Source organism: Maylandia zebra, linkage group LG1, assembly GCF_041146795.1.
Source record: "Maylandia zebra isolate NMK-2024a linkage group LG1, Mzebra_GT3a, whole genome shotgun sequence".
Taxonomy (NCBI): domain Eukaryota; kingdom Metazoa; phylum Chordata; class Actinopteri; order Cichliformes; family Cichlidae; genus Maylandia; species Maylandia zebra.
In genome coordinates, this window is record NC_135167.1 from 30,431,328 (window position 1) to 30,455,587 (window position 24,260).

A 24,260-nucleotide genomic window follows, 5' to 3' on the forward strand; every position below is an offset into this window, starting at 1 on the left:
GAACCAGCGACAGGGTTATGGGCTGTGCTGTGTGGTCCGATCCAACAGGCGAGCTACTATAGCTCAAATTGCCTAAATATTTAAACGTGGTTCTGATAGAAAGGTGTGAGAACGTGTGTATAGTCAGTGTACACGCTGACCCCTTTCCTCTGCTGAACTTCAGCCCAACTTACAGGATTTAAAGGGTCTGTTACTAACATCAGCTGATCTTTTATTATGGAGAAAAAAAACGGAGACGTTTTGAGGGTGATGATTTGGGCTTGTTTTGCAGCTATGGGATCTGGGCAGCTTGCAATCACTAAGTTAACCATGAACTCCTGTGTATACTGAAATAGTCTATAAAAGTGACGATACACAACAGGACACAGATCCCAAGCACAGCATCAATTCTATGAAAAGAAAAGATTGCAATGGCCCGGTCAAAGTCCAGACCTCAACCTGACTGAAATGCTGTTCTGGGCCCTCGAGAGAGCTGTGCATAAACACATATCTGCAAACCTCAATGAACTAAATAAACGATGTAAAGAAGAGTGGGCCAAAATTCCTCTGCAATGATTTAAAAGACTGATAAAGCCATACAGAAAATTATTAGTTTAAGTTCTTGCTGCTAAAAGTGATTTTACAAGCTATTGAATCATGTGGTGTAATTATTTATTAAGAATACACAGAATCTTATCGAGTGAAAACTATGAAAGACGAAAAATGGTTTTTAAACCCTTTTTTGTAAATAAAGGTTTTTTTTCTTTAATCCGAGAGCACAAATCCAACCAGCTACGTGTCTGCGCGCCATTGACGTATCCATGGCAACAGCTTCTAGTGTTGATCATCCCAAGATGGCGGACGCGGAAACAACCGCAACGGTGAGTGCGATGCGAGCTGCTCCTCCTTTTCTTGAATAAACACAAACTTGACTCGAAATATAATGAAAGTGTGACACTTCGCGAGAAAGCCCGACGCCAGGTTTTACCACACGCTTTCTATAACGCTTACTTGAACGTTAGTTAGCTAGGTGGCTAGCCTATTCTAAGTCTGCGCTAAGTTGATTAAGCTGCAGCTAACGGCAACTTGCGAGACTAATCTCACTCACTCAAGGGCAAATTTAAACCTTAACGCTGACAGCTGTAGCTGTGGCAGAATGGCAGGATTGCTGTGGACTGTTTGGGAAGCTTTAGCCCACCCTTAATATACGATAACGTAGAAAACGTTATCAAGCAGCTTTTCATTAACCGCCTTACGACCAATCCCAGTTATATTATCGCTGTGGCATAATAACTTTCAGCGTGTAATGACATGTAGAGAATATCAATAAACTGCTAAGCATCAGCAACCACATCCAAAACAATCCACAAGTGAGGTCAAATATGGGAAGAAAAATATGTGATGCGAGAAGAACTGCGCATGCGTGCATCTACCTGTACATTGTGAAGATAGCAAATGTTACTGTTGTTGCAGTCACTGAACAGAACATACACAGGAGCACGTTACATTGCAAAATTTTACCGGTACATCTCAACAATTTGAATAAAATGCATTAATGTAATATATCATTCCATTCATCCTTTCATTTGATGGTTATTCGGGATGTGGTGGCAGCATGCTGGCACAGACCCCCAAACAACCCTCTCCCCATTCACCTCCTCCAGCTCTTCTGGAGGAACACTGAGAAGAGAGAGTAGTTGAGAGACATAATCTCTCCAGTATGTTTTGGTTATGCCTAGAAATTCTGTCCATAGAAGTTATAAACTGAATTGATGACAAATAGGCAGTGTTTGGTCACCAAGTCTATCCAACCCTACAGATCTGCATGCTTCTGCTGTTTGATTGGGAAAGAGTGTTTTCTCTCTCTCTGTTCATTAAGTAAACACACATGTCATTCAGCTTGTTGGCCCACATTCCCACACAGCCTTCTTTCAGTTTTTGAGTGGACAGGATTTTCTGTATTTTGGTGAGGGCTGCCCGAGGATTATTTTACTGTGTACCACACAGTCATGTGAACAGTCATGTGTTTTTGCAGGACTCTGTGCAGTGCTCTGAGAAACCAAGTACACCCCATGATTCAATAGCCTGTAGATGTACCATGTAAAAGCAATAACTTGTAATAATTATTAGTAATACTTTTCTGCATGACTTTATCTTCACAAAGTTGCTTCAGTTCATTAAGGTTTGTGAGCATTTGTTTATGCACAGTTCTCTTAAGGTCCTGGAACAGCATTTCAGTCAGGTTTTGGTGTGGACTTTAACTGGACAATTGCAACACCTTGATTGTTTTCTTTTTCAGCCATTCTCTTGCACTTTTTTATGCAGGAGAGTTCATGATCGAGTCAATAACATGGTGCTCAGGCCCTCTGGCTACAAAACACACCCATGGTATGGGTATGAGGAGTTTGTGCTGATATGCTGTGTTGATCTTTACCATACACAGCGCTGTGCATCATGACCAAAGATCTGTACTTTGATCTCATCTGTCCAATGGACATTTTTCAGAACTCTTGGAGTTTGGTTCAAACCTAAGCTGTGATGGCAGGCTTTCTCCTGACAGTCCTACCAGAAAAGCCATAACTGTTTTTTCTAATTGTGCTCTCATGAACTTTAAATTGAAACATGCTAACTGAGGCCTTTAGAGTCTGAGATGTAGTGCTTGGAATTTTTTTCCTGCATTTTCTCTGAGCAGTAAACATCTGACCTTGGGGTGATTTTGAAGGGACGCCTTGGGAAGGTTGTTGCATTGTGTTAAAACACACCTGTTTACTCCAAACCAGCAAACTAAAAGAAAACATCATCTTTGATAGAGGTGCTCACACTTGCCAATGATGAGTTAATTAAGTACATCTGATTGGCTGGCGGCTACTGACATTTTTAATTCGTATAGAAGAAGTAAGGATGATGTAGGTTTTCAAAGGCCTGCATAGAATCCTGAGGAAACTTTTGTTTTTCACTTGACTTTCAGACTCCTGTTTGCTGTTATTTATTTTTCTGCTTGTCTTGTTTGTCACATATTTCAGCTCCCTGTTGCTACTGAACCCAAGAAACGTCGGGCGCCTAAAGGTACAGTGAAAGCACTGTAGGTCATGTTCTGAAATTAATTGAATTATTTTCATGTTGTTGTGTGACATTCATTTTTTTGAAATTCATTTCTAAAAGTTGGTTAAGTGTTGATAACTGAAACTAAAGGTTTTGGAAGTGAACGGCCTGCAGAGGTCACCCTCACCCTTCTGTTTGTTTTCTCTGTAAGGAACAGGCATTATGCTGCTGAGCCATTTTCCAGATATTTCTCTGTGTAGAAAATGTCTGGTAATCAGAGGATGTTTTGTCATCATTATTGAAGGCTAATGTGCCATTAAATAGTTTATATTTCTGCCCACAGATATTTTGTCTTTTCTTTGTTTTATAGTGCTTTGTAATAATAATAATAATAATCAGAGCTACTGAGAATTGCACCTCGGTGGAAGCAGTTGAGTACATGCTATGATGTGGTAATGATAATTTTTATTTGGCATGCAAACCCTTTCCTGGATTGTACTTAATATGAGACACACCTCTGTTCTAACTAAAAAAAAGAAAGAAAGAAAGTAAAGATTGGATTTTAGGAGGCTAATACACATACACCAATGGGAGCAGACTTGATAACAACCTGAATGCAGAGGAACTTTAAAATTGAGATGCACTGTTTTAAAGCCGCTGCTGAGTTAAAAATAAAGTGGCAGCTGGGTGCATGAACTTCACAGCTTTATCTACAGGGAATTGTGACTTCATTATGCCTCATACAGACTGTATACGCAAAAATAGTTCTTTAAAAAGTTTTCCAAATGCAAAGCGTGTTAAAGTGTATATCAGCCGATTTTTGGCACTTGATCACAACTGGATGAAAACAGTCACATGCAAGGACCCATCCATTTTGCAATGTAGACATTTAAAGATTTGACATAATCAAGCAACGTGACATAAACCTTAATTGTGTCCATAAGTCACATTCATTCCGCACTTACCAATGTGAAATGTAATTATGGTTATTTAAGGCATACACAAATTTACCTTTGCTATGCAGAGTAGTATGCAGAGTATATTATGTTAGATTTTGAGCACTGCTGTTTGTGCATTCTTAGTGTTAATACCTGACAGGTGCTGTGCAATGGAAAGATCTAAAGTAAATTTAAAAAAAATAGTACAGTATGTTAGATTTTAATAAAATCCAGTGTGAGTTTCTTGACTCGGATGTAGCAGTCTGCCTTATTTTTTTTAGGATACTGACAGTCATTTCTGGCACATTCCCGATAAAGGGGAAAAAAAGGTGTCAGCATCTCGATGTGAGACTAAATGACTTGACAAGATGAAGGCTTTTTTGGAGGGTTTTTTTGTGTGTGTGATTGAACTTCCAAAAATAATATTCATCATATTTTTCATTACGTTCTCCCCATGTGTCTTTTGATCTCAGCATGCCTCTCCTCTGCTCTTATCCCCTTTTAACAGATGGTTGAAACACACTGAGGGCAAAGCTGCCTTAGCTTCATCCAGATCAAATATAACAATGAGAAAACTCTCTCTTTGCAATGAAGTTTTTCACATTACTATATTTAGGAGACCTCGTGCTGGGCTGTTCTTCTGTGCTTCTTTCTATCCTTCTCTCATACAGTAGTTGTAGGAATACACGTTGCCCATGTATCCCATCACTCCTCTCCAAATTCTGCCTTGCTTTATGTATGTGGACCATAGTGCACCGCAGGACCACAGCTGAAACCCAGAGACAAGAATATTATTGCTGTCTCAGCAGGGAGAAAGCGGATTAGGGTCTCTACAAATAGGGCCATTCCCAGTCTTGACGTGGCAAACGTGTGGAGCCCATGCCGTTTCACAGTCGGCGATGGAGTGGATTTCTGTGTAGTATCTGGAATGGGCTCAAGTTCTAGCAGCAGATCAGCGAAGCTCTTCTTGAGGCGCTGAAAGATAAAACAGAGGGGAGCTTTGGTGTAATTCACACTGTATTTTTTTTTTTTTAACACTCGGAGTTCGTTAACAATACCCACCCCCCACCAGTGTCAATGGTAAAGCCTAGCACTGTATTTCACAATGCCTTCAATCCTATTTTTAGCCTCAGAGGAAGGTAGTAGGTGCAAGATAACAGGATTACCAGAATCAGACTCGCTTGAATTGGCATTATGTGTGCTTCCTTGTAAAATGAAATGTTGTACTCCACTGGGAAGAGGACTTGGAGGCGTTGTAGTTCGGTTCTCGAGGTTACCTAACCCTTTCTAAAGCTGGCTTTACATTGTTCTGCTCATTCCTTCAGCCTCCCTCTTTGACTCTGTCTCTATACCCTCGCTCTTCTGTCACAAGCACCTGGCTTGCGAGAGACATTGTTGCCCTGGCAACAGGGAGAATATCTCAACCTGTCGAGACATTAAATGAGAGACACGGGGGGAGAGGAGGGGGAAAAAAGCAGTGTTTGTAACGCAAAACTTGCTTACAAGGTGACATTTACAGACTGGCTGGTGAATTGATTACAGTTTAGCCTGGGGTTTCTGGTTGAAGTGTTAACATCTATGTTAACTGTCACATCAAAGACTTGCTAGCAACTGCATGGGGAGGCTGCTTTCAGGATTATTTATTCAGCTGTCAAATTAGAAAAGATGGCATACATTAAAAATAGTTCTAATAGACATTACTCTTAATAGGCTGAGCCATCTGTTCATAAGAAGAAAAAAAAACTGCTAACGAGCTAAGATTTGCAGCATGCCTGCTCGGTGACTTGACTTAAATTTAGCCTGTGGATTTAGGTTGCAGTGTTACATCTGTGTTAACTGTCAGATCAGAGACTTACTAATGACTGCAAAAGGAGGGCTCTTTAAGGATTAATCATTGAGCTATCAGCCAAATAAGACATCATCTGCACAATAACATGCTCAAAAGTTCTTGTTTTTTTTCCCAAAATCCTTATTCATTTGTAATATTTAGATTTTTATGGTGTTCCTCCACCCAGCTCCAGAGCTTCCTATTGTGGAGAGAAGGAACTGGTTAATCCACCAGCACTATATCCTCAAGGACTACGATACCTGTAAGGTAAAGTGCCTTCATTCCTCAGCTCTGTTTGCGGCGTAGTCTGTCATTGACCTGTGACTGTGCTGAGTGTGATTGACTGAAAGACCCACTCTGACCTCACTGAAGATATACATGATGAAGATATTGAGTTCCCGACATGCACGCGGCTTTGTCTAAGGCCTGATTCATTCACTGCATGCAGCGCTGTTCATTGAAACTGCTTCACACTTAATAAAGTCTCTGAATAGTACTTGTTAGATATATTACTGGACTACTCCTGCACGCGTTTTCTTTGCATATCTAATTTGTGTGAGGCGATAATGACATACATCCCTTCCGCTTACTCTGTTAATATCTACAGATGTACAGAACAGGGTGTAATATTCCTCTGTATCATCTGAGTACTGGATGGATTTCGAAATTGTCTTTCCACTCTGCGCCTTTTTAGGTTATCATCAAAGACCAACTGCAGGAGACTAATGGGATGTGTGAATATGCTATATATGTTCAAGGTGAGCCATCATTTTTGTAGCAGCCATTCCCTTTTTCCGCTTTTAATGTGTAAGATATTTTTTTAACAGCTACATCAAGTAAAACCTCTGTGGTAGTCAACACCAGAGCTGCACGAGTACATGATTTCGTTTCCCCAAAAACTGCTCTTTGGACCTCATGCTGTGTCTTTGATTTTTTTTTAATGCGTTTTTTTTTTTTCTTTTAATTCCTCAAGCAGATGAAGATCCTTTTATTTTGTGTGTGTCTTTATTTCTTTGTGCAGCACTAATCTTGCGTCTTGAGGGCAAGATCCAGCAGTCCCTGGAGCTGTTTCAGAGCTGTGCCATCTTAAATCCCAACAGCGCAGACAATCTTAAGCAAGTGGCCCGATCACTGTGAGTCTTCTGCACTGAAGCCTCTATGAGCGCATCAGTGCCTCTCCATTAGCTAACAAGACAGACACAGGGGAGAAATATACAGTGATAACAGTCACACTGCAGGCCGCTTAGAGCCAGAACCTTCACCGCTTAAGGGGAAACACTGGAGAAAAAACTGTTTTTTAATGCATTGGTCAGCTTTAAGATTTTGGTCCGTATTGACATGATAACATCACATGGTTACTGCAGACTGCGGCACATTCATGATGGAAATCTACCACCACATCCCAGAGATGCTCTATTGGATTAAAATATGGTGACTGTGGAAACCATCTGAGTACAATTTAAGCGCATAGTCATGTTTAACAAACCAGTTTGACATTATTTGAAGTTTGTATGGTTTGTTAGTCTGCTGACAGCAGCCATCAGAACATAGCACCCTGTGGTCACAAAGGGATGGTCATGGTCAGCAACAATACTCAACAATGCTCTCATTTAAATGGTGCTTAGTTTATACTAAAGAGCCCAAAAGGGATCATGAAAATATCCCACACACTGTTAAACCACCAGCAGCCTGAACCATTCATACAAGGCAAGACCCATGTTTACATGTTGTTTATACCAATTCTGACCCTACTGAATGTTGCAACAGAAATTGAGACTCAGCAAACCAAGCAACAGTTTTCCATTGTTCTAATATCAAAGTCACTTAAATCACCTTTCTTCCCCATCCTGATGCTCAGTTTGATTTAATCAGGTCATTTTGACCATGTCTATGTGCTGAAATGCATTTAGCTGTTGCCATGTGATGTTTGTATTTATGACTAGTTTAACAGGCATTCCTAATAAAGTGTCAGGTGAGTTTATATGAACACACAGTTTCATTAACGTTATGTTATAAAGATGTTGTCTCTGTTATCAGTAATCCAATGGGAAAGTTTGGGGCTTATAGTAAAGTTTTATCCTCTTGACCCGTAATGCCTCCCTTTGTAAAGAAAAATGAATACAGCTTCATTGAATGGTTTGTTTTTTAATGTTGTAATAATAGTTATTCTGAAAGCAGTAATTAAAATGGGTTATCGTCTCTTATGGATTATTGTTGTTTATTGTTTCTTCAGATTTCTTCTGGGAAAGCACAAAGCAGCTATTGAATTCTATCATGAAGCTGCAAGGCTCAACGAGAACGACTGGGTAGTAGAAAGCAAACACTCTTAATTCCTACTTTGTCTTTAAGGTTTTTGTTTTTTTTTTTGCAGAGATTATAGCACTGAAAAATTCTGCCAACATTTAGAGTGGGAATTACCTTGACTGAACCTTTTCTTCTCACACTTGCAACAATTTATCACAATCAGCTCTGTGGTTGCACATCCAAATTCGTCCAGGGCTGTTTTACTAGGGGGCTATCAAAGTTGTGCTACCATTAATCACTCCCACTTCCTTCTCTAATGCTACTGCAGAACTGTTGGCCTATAAAACTTTTACATTTGGAAATTAAATTCAGCTCAACCCGTGCAATGCAAAAATGATCCATGTAAAATCTGACATTTTCTCACCCCAGGAGATCAGTCATAATCTGGGATTGTGCTATTTCTTCATCAAAGACTTCAAATATGTGAGTACAGCTGAGTTTACCAACACTATAGCAGGACAAATTGTAGTTGTTCCACAGGGATTTGATCATTTTGATCTTCTGTCTCTCTCAGGCTGAGGAGCATCTAAAGATAGCTCTCAAGATAAACAAGCACGACAAAACCTTCATGATGCTCGGGAAGGTTCACCTGCTGGCTGGAGAAACAGACAAGGCCATAGAGGTGTACAAGAAAGCGGTGGAGTAAGTGCATATATATAATGTTAGCCATTCATGCTAGATGTTGTTAGGCATTACTCTGTATGTACTATACATTGAAACATTCTTGACATGTACAGCAGTCCATTAGAGCTGATACATTTCTCAAAAACCCAACTTAAAGAGTCTAATGGGGGCTGTCCCACTAAAATCTCCCAAAAATATTAATGAGAACACCAGCACTCACAGCACGATACCAACATTGCTTGACAGCAAAAAGAGAAATGTGGGGGTTTGGGCCTGAAAATATTAATGATGTTCTCATTAAGGAATTGTTTATGACAACAAAGTCAAACAATTTTCTTTAGATTCCTGTGGAGAAGTTCAAACATACCGCCTTCAAACATTGGTTCAGAAGGTTCTCGCATACTTTAAGTTGTTTCATCTTGGTTTTTATTTTTATGGCTTTTCTGTCTCCAGAAATCATTTTATTCAACACTTAAAGCTTTGCCACATTTTTAACTCTGGGTTCAGTATAAATGCAGTTCATTTCCACTTCTCCTCGCATGTTGAATATTTAAACATTAGGCCATGGTGTAAATAAGGAAATGACATTTGTGTCTATAATAGAGCTCATTATGGCTGCCTCCTGTTGGGGGTAAATGAATTAATCAAGTGCCCCAATACTGGTGTCGCTTTTAATGAGACTTACCACTGTGATTCTTATTTTAATGCCAACCTGCCTCTTCTCTACCGTTTTTCTTTGAGCCCCATCGTCCCCCCACAGGTCATAATTAATACTCCACAATTATACCGAATCAAAGGCTGATTGAATAATCACGAGATTCCCTAGATATCAGCTGCTGTATGTTTGCTCAAGAACAAGCACATGCATTGAATATGATTGCTGGCATAGGTTAACTGACATTATTCTTTTGGCTCATCTCTTTTTCAGATTTTCTCCAGAAAACACTGAACTCCTCACAACACTGGGCCTGCTGTTTTTGCAGGTAAGCAGATTTCTTTTTCTTTTTTTAAATGATTTGATGAAATGATATGCCCATAAATGATGAGCACAGCAAAAAAGGAATGACAGCAATCTTCTCTTTGTTTGAGCTCGGGAAATACCAGAAAGCATTTGAACATCTTGGGAATGCCCTCACCTTTGACCCCAACAATTATAAGGTATGTGGGTACTTACACATTACAATTAGGCAGAAGCTTATTTTGTTACTCACCTCCTTAAGGAGAGTGCACCAGGTTCCTTTTAAATCAGTTCATTCCCTGTCAGATGTTACGGCCTGACTTTCATCTTTCATCAAGGCTACATCTTCCTCTAATATCTCTTTAATCATTGTTTTTATTCCTAGGCCATCCTGGCTGCAGGCAGCATGATGCAGACCCATGGTGACTTTGATGTGGCTATGAACAAGTACAGGGTGGCAGCATGTGCTGTGCCGGAGAGTCCCCCTCTGTGGAACAACATTGGCATGTGCTTCTTTGGGAAAAAGAAATATGTAGCTGTGAGTAATGTTTTTTTTTTCCTGCTTGTTTTCATCCAGTTTGGATGAGAAAACTGCCAAAAGGCAACACACACAAAAAGCCTACTCGGTGTTATTTCCACACCAGCCATGGCTCGTGCCTTTAATCACAGCCCAGCCACTTAATTCTGCTGTTTCTGAAGGAGCCCTTTGTGTATACAGTACAGTGTTTATCCTATCTTTTATTTGATAGAGACAGCGTAGATAGACAGGAAAGTGGGGAGAGAGAGAGGAGGGGGAAGGCATGCAGCGAAGGGGCGCAGCACATACGTTGCCTTTACTGTATGTATCTGCTAGGTGTTCAGATATATGTTATACATATACATATATATAATGTAAACATATCTTAATTTTAAAAGCAACTTCATTCAATTCTTTTTTTTTTCTAGTTTAGAAACCAACACGTTGTGGGGATGACTGAGTACAATACAAACTCTACATTTTCTGTAATCTTCATTAATCTTGAGAAAATGAAATCAAACCCCCCCAAACTCTGTAAAACACAACTTCATTACAATTCTGGTGGTTTTTCTTTGGCTAAAACCTTCAGAGGATCTGGCACAATTCCCTCTTCAGGAAACTTCTACATATGTTCCTGAATCTGATGTTCCTGTTTGTTCTACTTCATATATTATTAAGATACTCACCTAAAGGTCCTGACAATTTCTCTCTCCTAACTTCACGTCTCCCACAGGCCATCAGCTGCCTGAAGCGGGCCCACTACTTGTCTCCTTTTGACTGGAAAGTGTTGTACAACCTTGGTCTGGTACACCTCACCATGCAGCAGTATGCCTCTGCCTTCCACTTCCTCAGTGCAGCCATCAATCTGAATCCACGAATGGGGGAGCTCTACATGTTGCTGGCAGGTACGGAGCGAGTGAGACAGACAAATCCTTCATGATTTAATTCTGCCTGAAGAGGAAATCTATGACGGCAAAAACAGGGATAGCTTTTTAAATAGCACTTTACTGAAAATGTCGCTGCTTAAAGGATTTTGGGGGGGGGTTATAAATGTATTAGTATTTTCATTAAATCTATTCAGCAGCTTGACCACATTTACATTTGATTTGAAAATTGAAAAGGGCTTGTATGTGACAAAAAATTTCCTGTCACATCTTTAGTTGCTCTGACCAATTTGGAGGATTATGAGAACGCCACCAGATCTTACGAGCAAGCTGTGACTCTGGATGAGTGAGCCTGTCCTCAGTAACACCTTGAAACTTCCATTGATCTGAATTTAAAACTGTATCAGATCATTGATTTTTTTTTTCCTCTTCTTGGTGATCAATTTTCCACAGATCCAACCCCCTGGTTAACCTGAACTTTGCAATCTTCCTCTATAATCATGGAGACAAGAAGGGAGCTCTGGATCAATACCAGGATATGGAAAGGAAAGTCAACATACTCCGAGACAGCAGTAGCAACTTTGAATTTGATCCTGAGGTACTGTAGATCCTGATATCAATGATGTCTCTGAAGTTAGTGGTCATTCTTTGTTCCAACGCAACACATTTTAATCCCTAACAGCTAATGGACATGGCTCAGAAAATGGGAACTGCTCTACAGGTGACAGAAGCGCTGGTGTGGACTAAACCAGGCAAGGACTCCAAATCAAAACCAAATTCTGCAGCAGCCACCAAAACCCCCGGTGCTCCCCTCGGTACTAACCAAGTCCTGGGTCAGGCCATGTCTTCAGCCGCAAGCTACAGCAAAAACATTCAGCTGTCAACAGGTACACACGACCAGTTATGGTCTTGTTTAAAGCAATATTTCATGATCCGCCTCCACGGTGAAGCCTCTCCTGTGCCGTTTTGATCAAAGATGAAGGGGACGTTTGTTAAGAACCTGAAACATCAAAGTCAAACTGAATCTCTCGCTTACATTTGTTCTGAACGCAAACTCAAAATGACTTCCAAGGAGTCCAGTGTAACGCCGGCAGAGTGTGTGATTTGCAGCTTCCACCTCTCTGCATCAAACCAAAGTTCTTTTTTTCATTCAAAAGGAAAACTTGAAAATATCACTTCCCTGTATATTCAAAGGCTCGTGCCTTCACTGCTGTAGCAGATTGAATATACAGGGTAAGGCGAAATGGAATATGTGGGGGAAAAACGACGTCAACCTATTGCCTGTATGCTGTGTGTTCTATTCTTTGGAACAAAAGAGAATCAATAGTGTGGAAAAATGACACACGGGTAAGCTTATGAATTCAAGGCTACTGTGCAGTGATTGCAGAGGCTTACAGCTCTCAAAGGTAAGTGGATAGTAGTGCTTTTCTTCACTGGAGCCAATGGCCTGTGTTTTCTCCCACTCATGTGTAGCTGGTAACAAATATCACCAGAACAATAGATACATCTTCAGTGACATTGGCATTTTACATAATTCCACAGCTCTGGCATCTATTTAGCCCCTAACAACCAGCAATTACCAGCCATTGTTTGACAACCAACCAACCTGAATGTGTATGTACTTTACAGCTGGATTTAGAAACATCTGGTACTATCTGCACATCTGCACAGAGAATTAATTAAATTGTCCCGTAGCATGTGACATAATATAGACATTTACAGCCTGGGACCAATCACTATTCCCAGCTAATGCTGCAGAGCTCAGCATTAATGAACCCCACGCGTCTCATCAGAAAGTAAAAGATTTCTGATAAGCTTGTAGCGAAGCAAACCTGCATGAATTCTGTTTGTCTTTTCCAGGGGTGTCCGGAGGCCCTTCCAATGCAGGAGAGCCAGAAGATGATGTACTGGAAGCCCCCAGCCCACCTTCTGATCCTCCGGGATCCCCAGAACCCGCAGAGTCAGACAACCCTAAACCCAGAACCTCCAAAATGAAATCGAAGGTGCAGGAATGAATTCTCTTGGTGGCTACAGTCTTACACTACTTGTGTCATCTTTGAGGTCACCTATTTGTAATGGAGGACAATTAAGCCTCTTTGGCTACGTTCACACTGCAGGTCTTGATGCTCAATTCCGATTTTTTGATCAAATCTGATTTTTTTTGTCTGCAAATAAAATTTGACAGTAAACGCTCTCTAGTGTGAACGCTCAAAGCGGCCCGCGTGCGCAAAAGAAGACGTCACACACAACACTCTCTGTTTAGACCCAGAGCAAACAATATTGTTTGACTGATGGCCCTTAATATAAAGACTTCGGACTTTACGTTTCTCAATTTTTGCTTTAAGTTATTTTGTTATTTACATAACAATGTAAATAACCTAATAATGATCCTTATTGCTGTTTTAGAGGAGCGGTGCTTCAAAGAATAGTTGCAGATTTCTGTCAAAATCTGCAGATTATACAGTACAAATAACATGTTCACGTTGTCTTCCCAATAGTTTCACTAACATCTACACTGGATGCCAGGAAGCGTTCGCGATGTCTTCTCTGGCGCTGATAATTGGCGTCTGTCTTGTGTCAGTGACGTAAACGATGGATTTAATGCGACATAACCATTCAAACAGCAGTCGCTTTCTAAAACATCGGATATGTTTCGGATTCAGTACCACATACGAAAGTGACTCAGATCGGATTTGAAAATACTGTCATAACATGATCGTATATGGGTCACATAGGGTCAAAAAAATCGGATTTGATGCGCTTTTGCCTGCAGTGTGAACGTAGCCTTTGAGCGCAGCCAAGCCACTGTATTTGTGCTTTTTCTAGCTCATGGTAGTTCAGTCTTGGTTTTAATTTAGCAGCACAGAAGTTTCACGTCCTGCTCCGACATTTCCATGTGAAAAGGGTGTGGTCGGTGTTCACTGTTATGCCTCTCATCTCAGAAATATCAGTACACAACTCACCGATGTAAACCAACAGTTTTTTAACTTAGCTGTACATATTTGTACATTTAAGAATTCAAGAAAGAAAGTCTGTATTCAGCAAAATGGTGATAACGGGCCTGTGAAGTTGCAAGTATTCATTTATGATGAGCTTAGCAATAAGGTTAAAGGATGGATTTTATTTGTACTCACTGTCTGATATGATCCAGTCAGTGTGAAGGAAATGCTGTGACAATCACCGCTACAATGTGAGGATAGAATGGGAGCTGTTTCAATTGTTCCTGGATATAGTTTGTTTGATAGGACTTGAGTATAAATAGTGATACATGCTTTTATATGTGGATAAGTGTTATGTTTATAGAGTAATGTATTTAATATTAAATAAGATTTTAAATAAAACAGCTGTCCGCTTATTTTGTAAAGTCCAGATTATGTGCTGTATTGTTGTGTCAAGGTGATTCAGTTAGACACCACCAACAGGGGACAGTATTGTTTAACAGCTTTGAAACATACGCTCTACAGTCAAGTGAGAAAAAGTTTTTCAAGGACTCTGTGCAGTCCAGTGAAAAAGGAAATACTCTCACTGCTTTCATTAGAATTAGAAGATATTTGATTAACAGCATTTGATTAGCAGACAAGTGTTGCTAATCAAATGCGCCTCTATTAAAAAAAACAAGTTTTGGCAATTGTTGGTCTGGAGCATTCAGCTGTGTGTTAACACAATACCACAATCTTTCCATGAGTGGTTGACCCAGCAAATTCACCCCAAACGTCAAAGAAACTGAAAAACCCCAAAGCTAAATTTCAGACTCCACAGGCTTTGGTTAGCATGTTACACCGTCACAAACTTTAAATTGTAATTATTAAAAGACTGAACAGCTACATCCTGTTTGGAAAGGTTTCCAGCAGAAAGCCTAGTTTCTCTAAAAAGAGCACGGGAGCATGGCTCTGATTTGCTTTCTGATTTGCATTGAACAAATCAAAATACTCGTTGAATAATGTCCTTTGGACAGAGGAAGCCATCCATCCATCCATTCGCTTCCGCTTATCCTTTTCAGGGTCGCGGGGGGCGCTGGAGCCTATCCCAGCTGTCATAGGGTCAGTCATTGAGTCAACCAAACAGAAGCAAATCTACAACAGAATGTCTGAAAGAGGAAAGAATCAATGTGTTGCAATGACCCAGCCAGATCTCATAAGCAAACCTCAATGAAATGAAGCAACGTTGTAAAGAAGAATGGGACAAAGTTCCTCTACAGTGATGTGAGAGACAGAGTTATTGCTGTTAGAGGGTCCTACAAGCTTTTGAATCATGGGCTGGACTACCAACATAGTTATTTCTCAGAGAAGGTTTCACAGTGAGTAGTTTGTTTTTAAATATAATTGTGTTATATTGTTGGCAGCCAGTGTCCCAGATATATGAGCTGTGAGACAATCGGAGTACTCATAAAGGCACTTTTTTTTTTTTTTACTCACGATTCATATCGACCAACTTTTCAAGGTTGGCTTAAGCTGACGATGGGGTCCCATGAATAAGGGATAAACCTCTGGTGTATGATGAGACCTCGTGAATTAGCTCACTGAAGGTCACTCACAAACTGAAAATATATTAGTGTGTATCGTTTATAATATGCATGGGACAGTCTGTATGTATTAAACAAAGCTATTTATAAAATATGTTCCTCTGACAACAGAACACAAAGGATTGTCTTTATTAATTTATGGGTATTTAAATGTGCCATTGTTGTTTTGTTTTAATTAATAACCAACTAATAAACAAACAGATAAATTACGCTCGTGCATTTATCATTTAGAACCACCAACCAGCCTCCAAAATCCCAAACGCACACCCATCACTGCTGATGATTTTTCAGGCTCTTTGGAGAACTGTGCTAAGGTCACTGACAGTCATTTGGGAGGAAAACTTTAAATGGAGTTTCTGTTACATCAACAAACTCTGAGAGCTTTAAAAATAGGTGTTTACATGATGATTACATGTTAGCTTCAGCGCTTTCAGTTAGCAGGCCAATACAAGTCTCTGCCAGCTTCAGGACAGAAAACATGAAATTTGTTTTGTTTAATACTTGAAACAACAAAAATTTCAATTAACCACACATGTTACACAGAAGATTAAATTGTAACATGATTGCAAAAAAAATGTGTTTTTGAATCTGTTGCTGTTTGGATGTAATGATATTTAAAGAGAGCCGTGTGAAGGTCTGCATATAGGGACACAAGCCTCTTTTATTATTATTATTATTAGAATAAGACGTATTCCTCTTGTGTTTTTGATCAGTCGTGGATCTTGCATCTGGGTCTGACTGGATGACAAGGACAGGATGTAAATATGGATTTTTTTCCTCCGGCTCAGCACAGAGCGGAACATTGCTGTGAACCGAGTGTCAGGTCAACATGGTTGCTGCTTGTCTGTCTCTCTTCTTTGTGGTTGTTTTTCATCGTAGCGCAGCCGTGACTGGAGACTGTGAGTGCAGAGAAGTGATTGTGTTGGCAGTCGCCGCTCTGGTTATTTGAGTCAGTATACCACATGCATCACCGCGTGGAAACACAGATATTAGAGTTTTATTTGTGTACAGAAGTTGGTTTCCACAGTAAAGGGACCACTGTTTACAGACTTTAACAGGAGGAGTATATGACCCAGTTTGGTATCAAAATATTGAGCTCTGTTTTTACCACCTAATGTGCTTTATTTGTATGAACTTGAGTTTACTGCTGCAGCTGTGCACTTGCATCTTTCAGAAGCTGATCAGTAAGCTACACAAGATATCTGAATCTCTATCTCTCCATATAGCTATAGATGTGGATAGTGTGTCTTTATTTTTACTCCATTTCCTCAGATTTGACAAGATAAAGGTTTGAGGACAAGTGATGCAAGATCTTTATTTTTTCTTCCTGTGATTGAGTTTTCAAGCTCAAACATGGAAGAACTTGGTAGTAATTGTCAAACTGATGAATAAGAGACATGAATAAGTCATTTTTTTTATGTGTGTTTTTTTTCCTGCCATGTCAAATTTCCCATGTGGCACATTGATGACTGAAGTGAACAATTCTAATATTCTTTTATTGTTGCCATTTATCTTCCTAACTGAGCCCGTTATTAGACTTACAGAATACCGTTTTGCCAGAGAGTAATCATTTATGGAGCGTAATATAAAAGTGTGGAAAAAAATCATGCGAGTAATACAGCTAAAGTTTCTGTTTTTGATTTTCTTTTTTTAAAAACGTCTGTTTTATTACACAGAATCATTTTGAAAGGTACAAATGTCGCCTCTGTGTCTTAAGCCTTTGTGCTGTTATTGCTCTGGCATGATCTCAGTTTCGTTCAGTCGGTTGACGTCTTATCCAGTATAACCATCGTCTCGAGGGCAAATAGTTGAAGACAGATAAAATCTCCCGGCTTTGCTTTATGTGGCCTCATATGTCACTGCTACGACCTGAAATCCAAGCGGATCAGCGTTTGACCCTGAAGACACTGACAGCAGTGACCATTGATCTGTTTGTGTTCCTTTGGTTTACTTTCACGAGGAAGAATAGCATCTACATGCGCAGCTATTATTGTGAGAGACTGTATGTAGGTTTTTTCATTAGGTGCTTGTTAAACCGTGCATGCCTGAAGTGCCTGCGGTCGTAACTTTTACAAGCCAGCTGATGGCCTGTAAGTTACAGCTCCTGCTCCAGTTATATTTCAGAGCAGCTGTGGAAGATTGCTTTTCCATTCTCATCTGTCTACAATTCAAATGGCCTCTGGAAGTGTCTCAGTAACTAGTGGAAGTTTCACATAAACTTCTCTGGCTCCAGGGAATCGTACGTTTTGCCATTGTGTTTTATTCGGCTTGTGCAGTGTTGAGGGTGTAACTTAAAATAATTGGCCTAAATAAATGCAGATTTTTTTTTTAATTCCGATGATATGTTGTGGCTATGGAGTAAAAATGTAGATTATGCTTTATTTTCACTTTTTGTATTTGCATGCAGAGTTTCTTTTTTGTGACTTTTACAGTGTTTTGGACTGTGGCTGGTAGCTGCAGCTGTTTTCAGACTCAGCTGTTGACTGGCTTGTTGTCAGTCTGCTCACACCTGGGAGGCTGGACTCTCATTCTTCCACTACAGAACAATGCTGACTTTGACTAATACGAAGGGGAAATGTTTATGTCCTTTGTATCCGTAGTATTTATTGTATAAACTTGATATTTGAGAACTCTGTCTATCTGTATCTCAGAACTCTCACATGACTTTCTAGGTCTACAGTTCTGTAACCTCAGCTTGTTACCTTGCAAAGCTATTGTAATATTGCTTGCAGCTCCTGGTGTACTCCCTCCCCTGTCCACTTTCTGGCACGTTTAAGCAGTTTCACAGATATTCATGAGGTCTCAAGTATCAAGATTAGTACCAGCTACTCTGTGCGGTTAAAAATAGTCTACCTTTTTTTTTTTCTTTCACCCCACTTAAATCGCTTACACACATTTCTTTCATTTCTTTAAATTTTGTCCTATTATCAGAAAACACTACAATTATTATATACTTTAAACCCATCTGTAATATTTACTTTATTTATTATTGTAATAAGTTGGTATATTTTATCAGAAAGGATGCAAGGGACTCCCCTGTTGACTTTACAATGGCATTATGAACAAACTTAATGGTTTATTTCCGTAAATAAACAATATGCTCCTCTTTGTTTTAACCATTTGTTGTCTGTGAATAGCTCTTCTTTTCCTTGCCCACCAAGACTGAAAGTCATGCTAACCCTCAATCTTGGCAGATCAACTGATAACGGCTCATTTCCATTGCTCTGCTGATACTCTTTCACACATGTGACTGGCAGTTCTCACATAGGTTTTGGTATTTAAGCCACTTCAGCCCGCCTATAGATGCTGCATATCTGCAAGCTGCTTTGCAACCTACCCCCATCACAGCTCACTACTTTTCATGCTGTGTCTGATTGACTCCTGTTGTTGGCTGGCTGTGTGGCAGGCAGGGGTCAGAAATAACTTGCAAAGTTTAAAAAAGAAAAAAAAGAAGTATTGAACTTAAACTAAGTATAATATAATGCAGTTCAAAAAAAAAAAAAAACCCAAGGAACTCAAATCTACAAATTACCCGAAAGAACAAATTGCAAGGGAGGACACAACCATGACACAACAAAGAGCAGAAGGAAACTGAGACAATAACTACAAACACAGGATAATGAGGGAATGGGCAGCAGGTGGGAGGAGAGCTCAAACTAATCACAGATAATTAGAAGGGGAAGTAGAAGGAATACAAGAGCTCACCAAAATAAAACAGGAAACAGTTAATACTGACAAAGACTAAGACACATGAGCTTGACACAGACAGAAGGCAAAACGCAGAGACAAGAGAGTAAGGACAAAACGCAGAGCTGAGACTGGGACAAACTGGACTCAGTAGGTAAATATCGACCTATCAACGTTAGAAGCAAAGACAAACTCAGAAGCACTGAGAAATAATATCATACTCAAAGGACTAAATATAAGAGTTGAACATAAATCACTTCTCAAATCTTAAAAAACTTAAATGACATAGTTGCATCAGGGTTGTGAGAGCCAGTTGTTGCTCTACAAAGAAAACATCATGATGCACAGATCAGGCGATGAATCAAGAGGTTGGAGTATGCTGGGAAGATTAAGACGATCGCTGCAGTTTCTGGAGACAGATTAGATTAGATTAGATGAAACTTTATTAATCCCTTGGGTGGGTTCCTCCGGGAAATTCAGTAGCACAGCACCGACAGAAGTTGCATGTTACAGATACAATAAAGAGGAATGAGAGTAAGCATATAAGCAGAAATATACTATATATACACATATATAAATACAGAATATATAATATGGATAAATAGGACAGCAGCAGTTTAGAAAGTTAAGATGCTTTTAGGAAGGTCACACAGTTCCTCCTACTTTAACAAGGTAAGTATCTGGCATTTTTAAGGTCGCTCATAAGCTGACCTGTTAGACTGGATGTAAGATGATTGATCAGTTTCTGAGGAAGTGTGCTCAGCCTTTAATATATTATAGTGAATTTACATCCCGAAGGCTTGTGTGATTGCTTGATCTCTCATTTGTTTAAAAAAAAATTAGATTTACTAATGAACCTTTGATTGTTGCGATCATTTTTCACTTTGCTTGATTTACGAGGTTTTATGAATGAAGCTGAGACTGCTCGTTTAGAAAACACTCTTTGCACCTGTCTAATACAAGCTGCTTTGGGAATTGTAATAAATCAGAAATTCCTCAGAGATCAATTTACAAATTTGTATGCAGCGCCACTTGCTTTGATGAAATGTTGCAGACGCTGAGAGTTCAATCACAAACCCATCAATTTTCTTTAAAGTTTCAACTTGTTTTGAGGAGTAAAACTAACAGCATTAAAATTTAAGCCCACTTTGTATCCCAGTGATTATGCAGCTTGCACGCAGCTCTCTGTGGGGGTTCTTATGTGATTTTGAAGCCCTGGAAAAAAAAAAGCTCAGCACATGAAAGTAATGTGGTTTGTCCCCAATACAAGAAATCTGGTTTAGAGATGATCCATTTCACTGCAGTGTGACTTTTTCCTGAATGAAACGAGAAAGGTGTGGGGATTTGGTGCTTTCTGAAGCTACTGGGATGCCCAGCAAGCAGTTCTGATGAAGCAATAACACACTCCAAACCACCATTTCATTGGTCTGTCAACCAAGTAAAGCCTGATATCTTATTCTTCTCTTCCATGTAGCCCAAAAACACATCAGTGAAGCTCGCCTTTTAAACTGGGCAGGCTGATTGTGGTGTTCTAGATAGAGCAGCAAATGTGTATTAATCCAAAGCATAACGTAGCTCCTGATAAAAGCACAATATATCCATGTCACTGTAAGGTTTGTTATACAACACCATGGCAAATTATTTGACGTATATTTGTCTTCCTCTTGTTCTTCTTCTTCCAGCTGCTTCCTTTAAGGGTCGCCACAGTGCATCATCTGCCTCCATCTCACCCTATCCCTAGCATCCTCCTTGGTCACACCAACCCTCTGCATGTCCTCCTTCACTACATCCATGATTCTTCTCTGAGGTCTTCGTCTCTTCTTGCTCCCTGGCAGCTCCATCTTCAACACCTTTTGTTCAGTATATCCACTCTCCCTCCTTTGCACATGTCCAAACCATCTGAGCCCTGCTTGTCTAACTTGGTCTCCAGACTGCTCAACCTCACCTGTCCCTCTGATATATTCATTTCTAGTCCGTCCATCCTGCTCACAAATCTTCTACTTTGCCACGTCCAGCTCTGCCTCTTTTTTCTCTAAGTCTTAGTCAGCGCCGCCGTCTCCAAACAATACATCATAGCAGGTCTCAGGACCATCCTGTAAACCTTCCCTTTCACCCTCGCTGCTATCCTTCTTCCACAAATCCCCCCTGAGACTGATCTCCACTTGCTCCACCCTGCCTGCGCTCTCTGCTTCACCTTTCATGTGCATTGTCTGTTGCCTTTGATGGCTGATCCCAGGTATTTAAACTCAGATTAAAACAAATATCCTGTATATTCATGGCCTATTTTTAATACGTCACTTGTATTAAATGGTCTTGATGTTGTGACAGAGTCAGGAGGGTGAGTCAGAAAGTTTTGACACATGGATGAATTGAAGGGTGATAAATGGAAGGAAAAATATGAACCCATGAATCATATTGTGATTACCTTTATCCTATCCTGAAAGCATTTTCATCCCTAAGGCAAAGGTCTTTTTAAGGATAATAAATCTGACGAACATAAGGAATTTTCCAACTTAGGGATAAATAAAGCGCATTATTATCTTTATCTTTAATACCCTCGTCAACAGAGCAGAAGGTATGCTTTGATCCAGCTGAACACCCATTACAGATTTGGACTCATGTATTAGACGTCATCAAAACTCCATCCCTCCAGAAAAGCTGCAGAGACTTTCATTATCTTATCAGCTTTCTCTATTTTTTGTGCGAATCTATTAGTGAGATTGAAGGCTGAAATAAGGAACCGTGTAATCTTTTGCTTGCTCACTTTGTACTCGTGGTTTTTTATTAGGCTTTAGTTATTATGCTTTACTTTTGCATTTACATATACAGTATGGAATTTCTTGTTTTTTTATGAGCCTTTATGTTATAACATATAAGGAGAATTCACAACCTCTGCAGCGACTGCAAGCAGTAACCAGAGATGAGATGTATTCGCTTATCATCGCTCTATATATTCCATACCTCTAGCTGAGGCGTCCTTGAAAAGGAATTGAACCTCAAATCAGTGGAGTGCCCTCACCAGCAGCGGGGAAAATGTTTTTTTTCTTGTGAGACATTAAAGAGGCATGGCAGTTTAAACGCAAGATGTCCAATGTGTCACTATTCATGATGAAAGGATGAAGGACAGCTCCACTTGCGTAGTAAGTGTGAATTTTCTCCAAGTCTGCAGTTCCCCACAGCGCTGTGGGGTGTTTTCATGTATTTTTGGCTCACTGTTTTACTTTATATCCTGTGACTTTACTGCTTTGGTTCACTGCTACTCTTCTTATCAACCCAATAAACCCACTGTATGCTCCCACAGCAACCGAGAAATAAAATGAGCGACTAGCTGGTGAACAGTGGTCTGTGTGAAGTGGATCAGTAAACAAGTAATAGCTTTACCAAGTGACTAAAGAGTCCACACTTAACTTCATATAGCGCATATGCTGACCATGTCAAGGTCCAGATATGAAACTTCTCAGTATTTCTGAGTAGTTCTATGAATTAGTGCCTGTCACCGTAACTTTGAGATCACAGCAACAAGGGATCCCGAGCAGAGACTTGAAAGCAGCAGGACGTGTAAATCAGTTTCATCAAGCAGACATAAAAGGCTGTAATCACGAGTTATCGGCAAAACAGAGAAGATCAAGATTTAATTTGTTACACCCCAGTTCAGCTTTGCAATTTTGTGAGCAATCGATGATTAAATGCACTGAATCAGGCATATTTGAGTTTATGACTCAATTTTCTTTTCCAGTGCATGAAAAGCACTTCCTCCTCTGTGTTCAAATTTAGGTGGCTGTTATTCCTTCCAATAAGACATGTTTATGGTGCGGGATAAATTGCTCAGCCTCCTGTGGATACATGTCTGTGATTGAGGACAACAAACAAAGGATTTCCCAGCGGAGTGCTGATCCGGCTGTAAAGAAGAAGAAGACAAAACAGGAAGATTCTGAGCCAGAGAGTAAAATAAGACCTCAGTGCTGACACTTCATAGACAATATATTGTGTGCATGCTTTGTAGCAGAAGTGGCAGAATATTTCTGTCTTGGTAAAATACTGTGGTGGTGGTCGACTTGAGTAAGCGGAGCCTGGAGATCTGACCTGATTTTACAGTTATAAGGGCTTCAAATGGAAGCATAAGCCCAAACGGTAAACAGGTCTAATGCTGCATCACCATTTAGTTAAAAACAGTGTAAACAGTGCAAAGCCTCCACATCGACGGCACTAAACTGTGTGTGGGATTTTTCTGATCGTTTTTAGGTGCTATGTACTTTTGGGGTTGTATTCCTCGTCAGCTAAACCATTTTTGTTTGTAAAACATTCACATGCCTGTTTTTAGAAGTCAGTGGGATTTGTGGGAAACAGGTTTAGACAGTCTTCATAGGAACTAGAATAGAAGGTTTATAGCCTGCCACACGCGTGCCTCTACTATAGGTTTGAAGCTGGACTTAGAAAAGATTGGCATAGCTATTTTGACATTACCAGTTAGCTTGGGAAACACCATTACCAAGACTTAGGAATAATTAAAGCAATAAGAAGACTTCCAAATGAAGGAAATTCTCATCTTTGAACATTCAAAGATGACTTCAGGAACCGGTGGACCGTGTGACAGCAGCTACAACTGTCTTTTGTACCTTTTATGTGAGAAACCACATGACCACTAACCACATGGGTAACTTTTCTATCACAGAGTAGGCTTCCTTAAAGCACGGGTGGGCAATTACTTATCCCCAGGAGCCACGTGAGAAACAGGGACTGCTGTGGAAGCCGCTCCAATAATGTGAACTCAATTCTGCTCAGTATTAATTTTCTGTCTTTGTAAGCTTGGCCGTGTGTGGTAGGGTTACAACAATAAGTTTATAAATAGGTCAAATAAATTTTGAGCAGAACGGATTTCAGCTTACTGAAGTTCCAGTTCCTCACGTGGTCTTGGGGAAAGAAGCATAGACTTCTTTATAATCTTTTTTTTTTTTTTACATTACTGTTTGTCCATAT

General features: G+C 39.9%; 1 protein-coding gene across 3 annotated transcripts; it reads left to right on the plus strand.

Annotated features, from left to right (window-relative positions):
• The first annotated feature begins 785 nt into the window (after window positions 1-785).
• Window positions 786-14,415, plus strand: bbs4 (Bardet-Biedl syndrome 4). 3 transcript variants are annotated; one of them, XM_004557992.3, is made up of 16 exons: window positions 786-860; window positions 3,003-3,045; window positions 5,975-6,054; window positions 6,482-6,545; window positions 6,809-6,920; window positions 8,021-8,093; window positions 8,461-8,514; window positions 8,606-8,733; window positions 9,644-9,698; window positions 9,805-9,873; window positions 10,059-10,211; window positions 10,924-11,095; window positions 11,351-11,420; window positions 11,528-11,672; window positions 11,757-11,961; window positions 12,935-14,415. In XM_004557992.3, exons 1-16 carry the CDS (start codon window positions 801-803, stop codon window positions 13,087-13,089), a joined length of 1,638 nt encoding a protein of 545 aa, XP_004558049.2. In that variant the 5' UTR covers window positions 786-800; the 3' UTR covers window positions 13,090-14,415. The 3 variants fall into 3 exon arrangements, with proteins under 3 accessions (XP_004558049.2, XP_004558050.1, XP_076740877.1); XM_004557993.3 differs by having other exon boundaries at window positions 788-860; window positions 5,950-6,054; XM_076884762.1 differs by lacking the exon at window positions 786-860 and having other exon boundaries at window positions 3,038-3,061.
• The last annotated feature ends 9,845 nt before the right edge of the window (window positions 14,416-24,260 follow it).

Excerpts from the sequence above, each read along its gene's own strand:
- bbs4 (XM_004557992.3), top strand. The coding sequence starts at position 801 with ATGGCAACAGCTTCTAGTGTTGATCATCCCAAGATGGCGGACGCGGAA. Across the intron at positions 8,515-8,605 it reads TCATCAAAGACTTCAAATAT|GCTGAGGAGCATCTAAAGAT; the intron begins GTGAGTACAGCT and ends TGTCTCTCTCAG. Across the intron at positions 11,096-11,350 it reads GCTCTACATGTTGCTGGCAG|TTGCTCTGACCAATTTGGAG; the intron begins GTACGGAGCGAG and ends TCACATCTTTAG.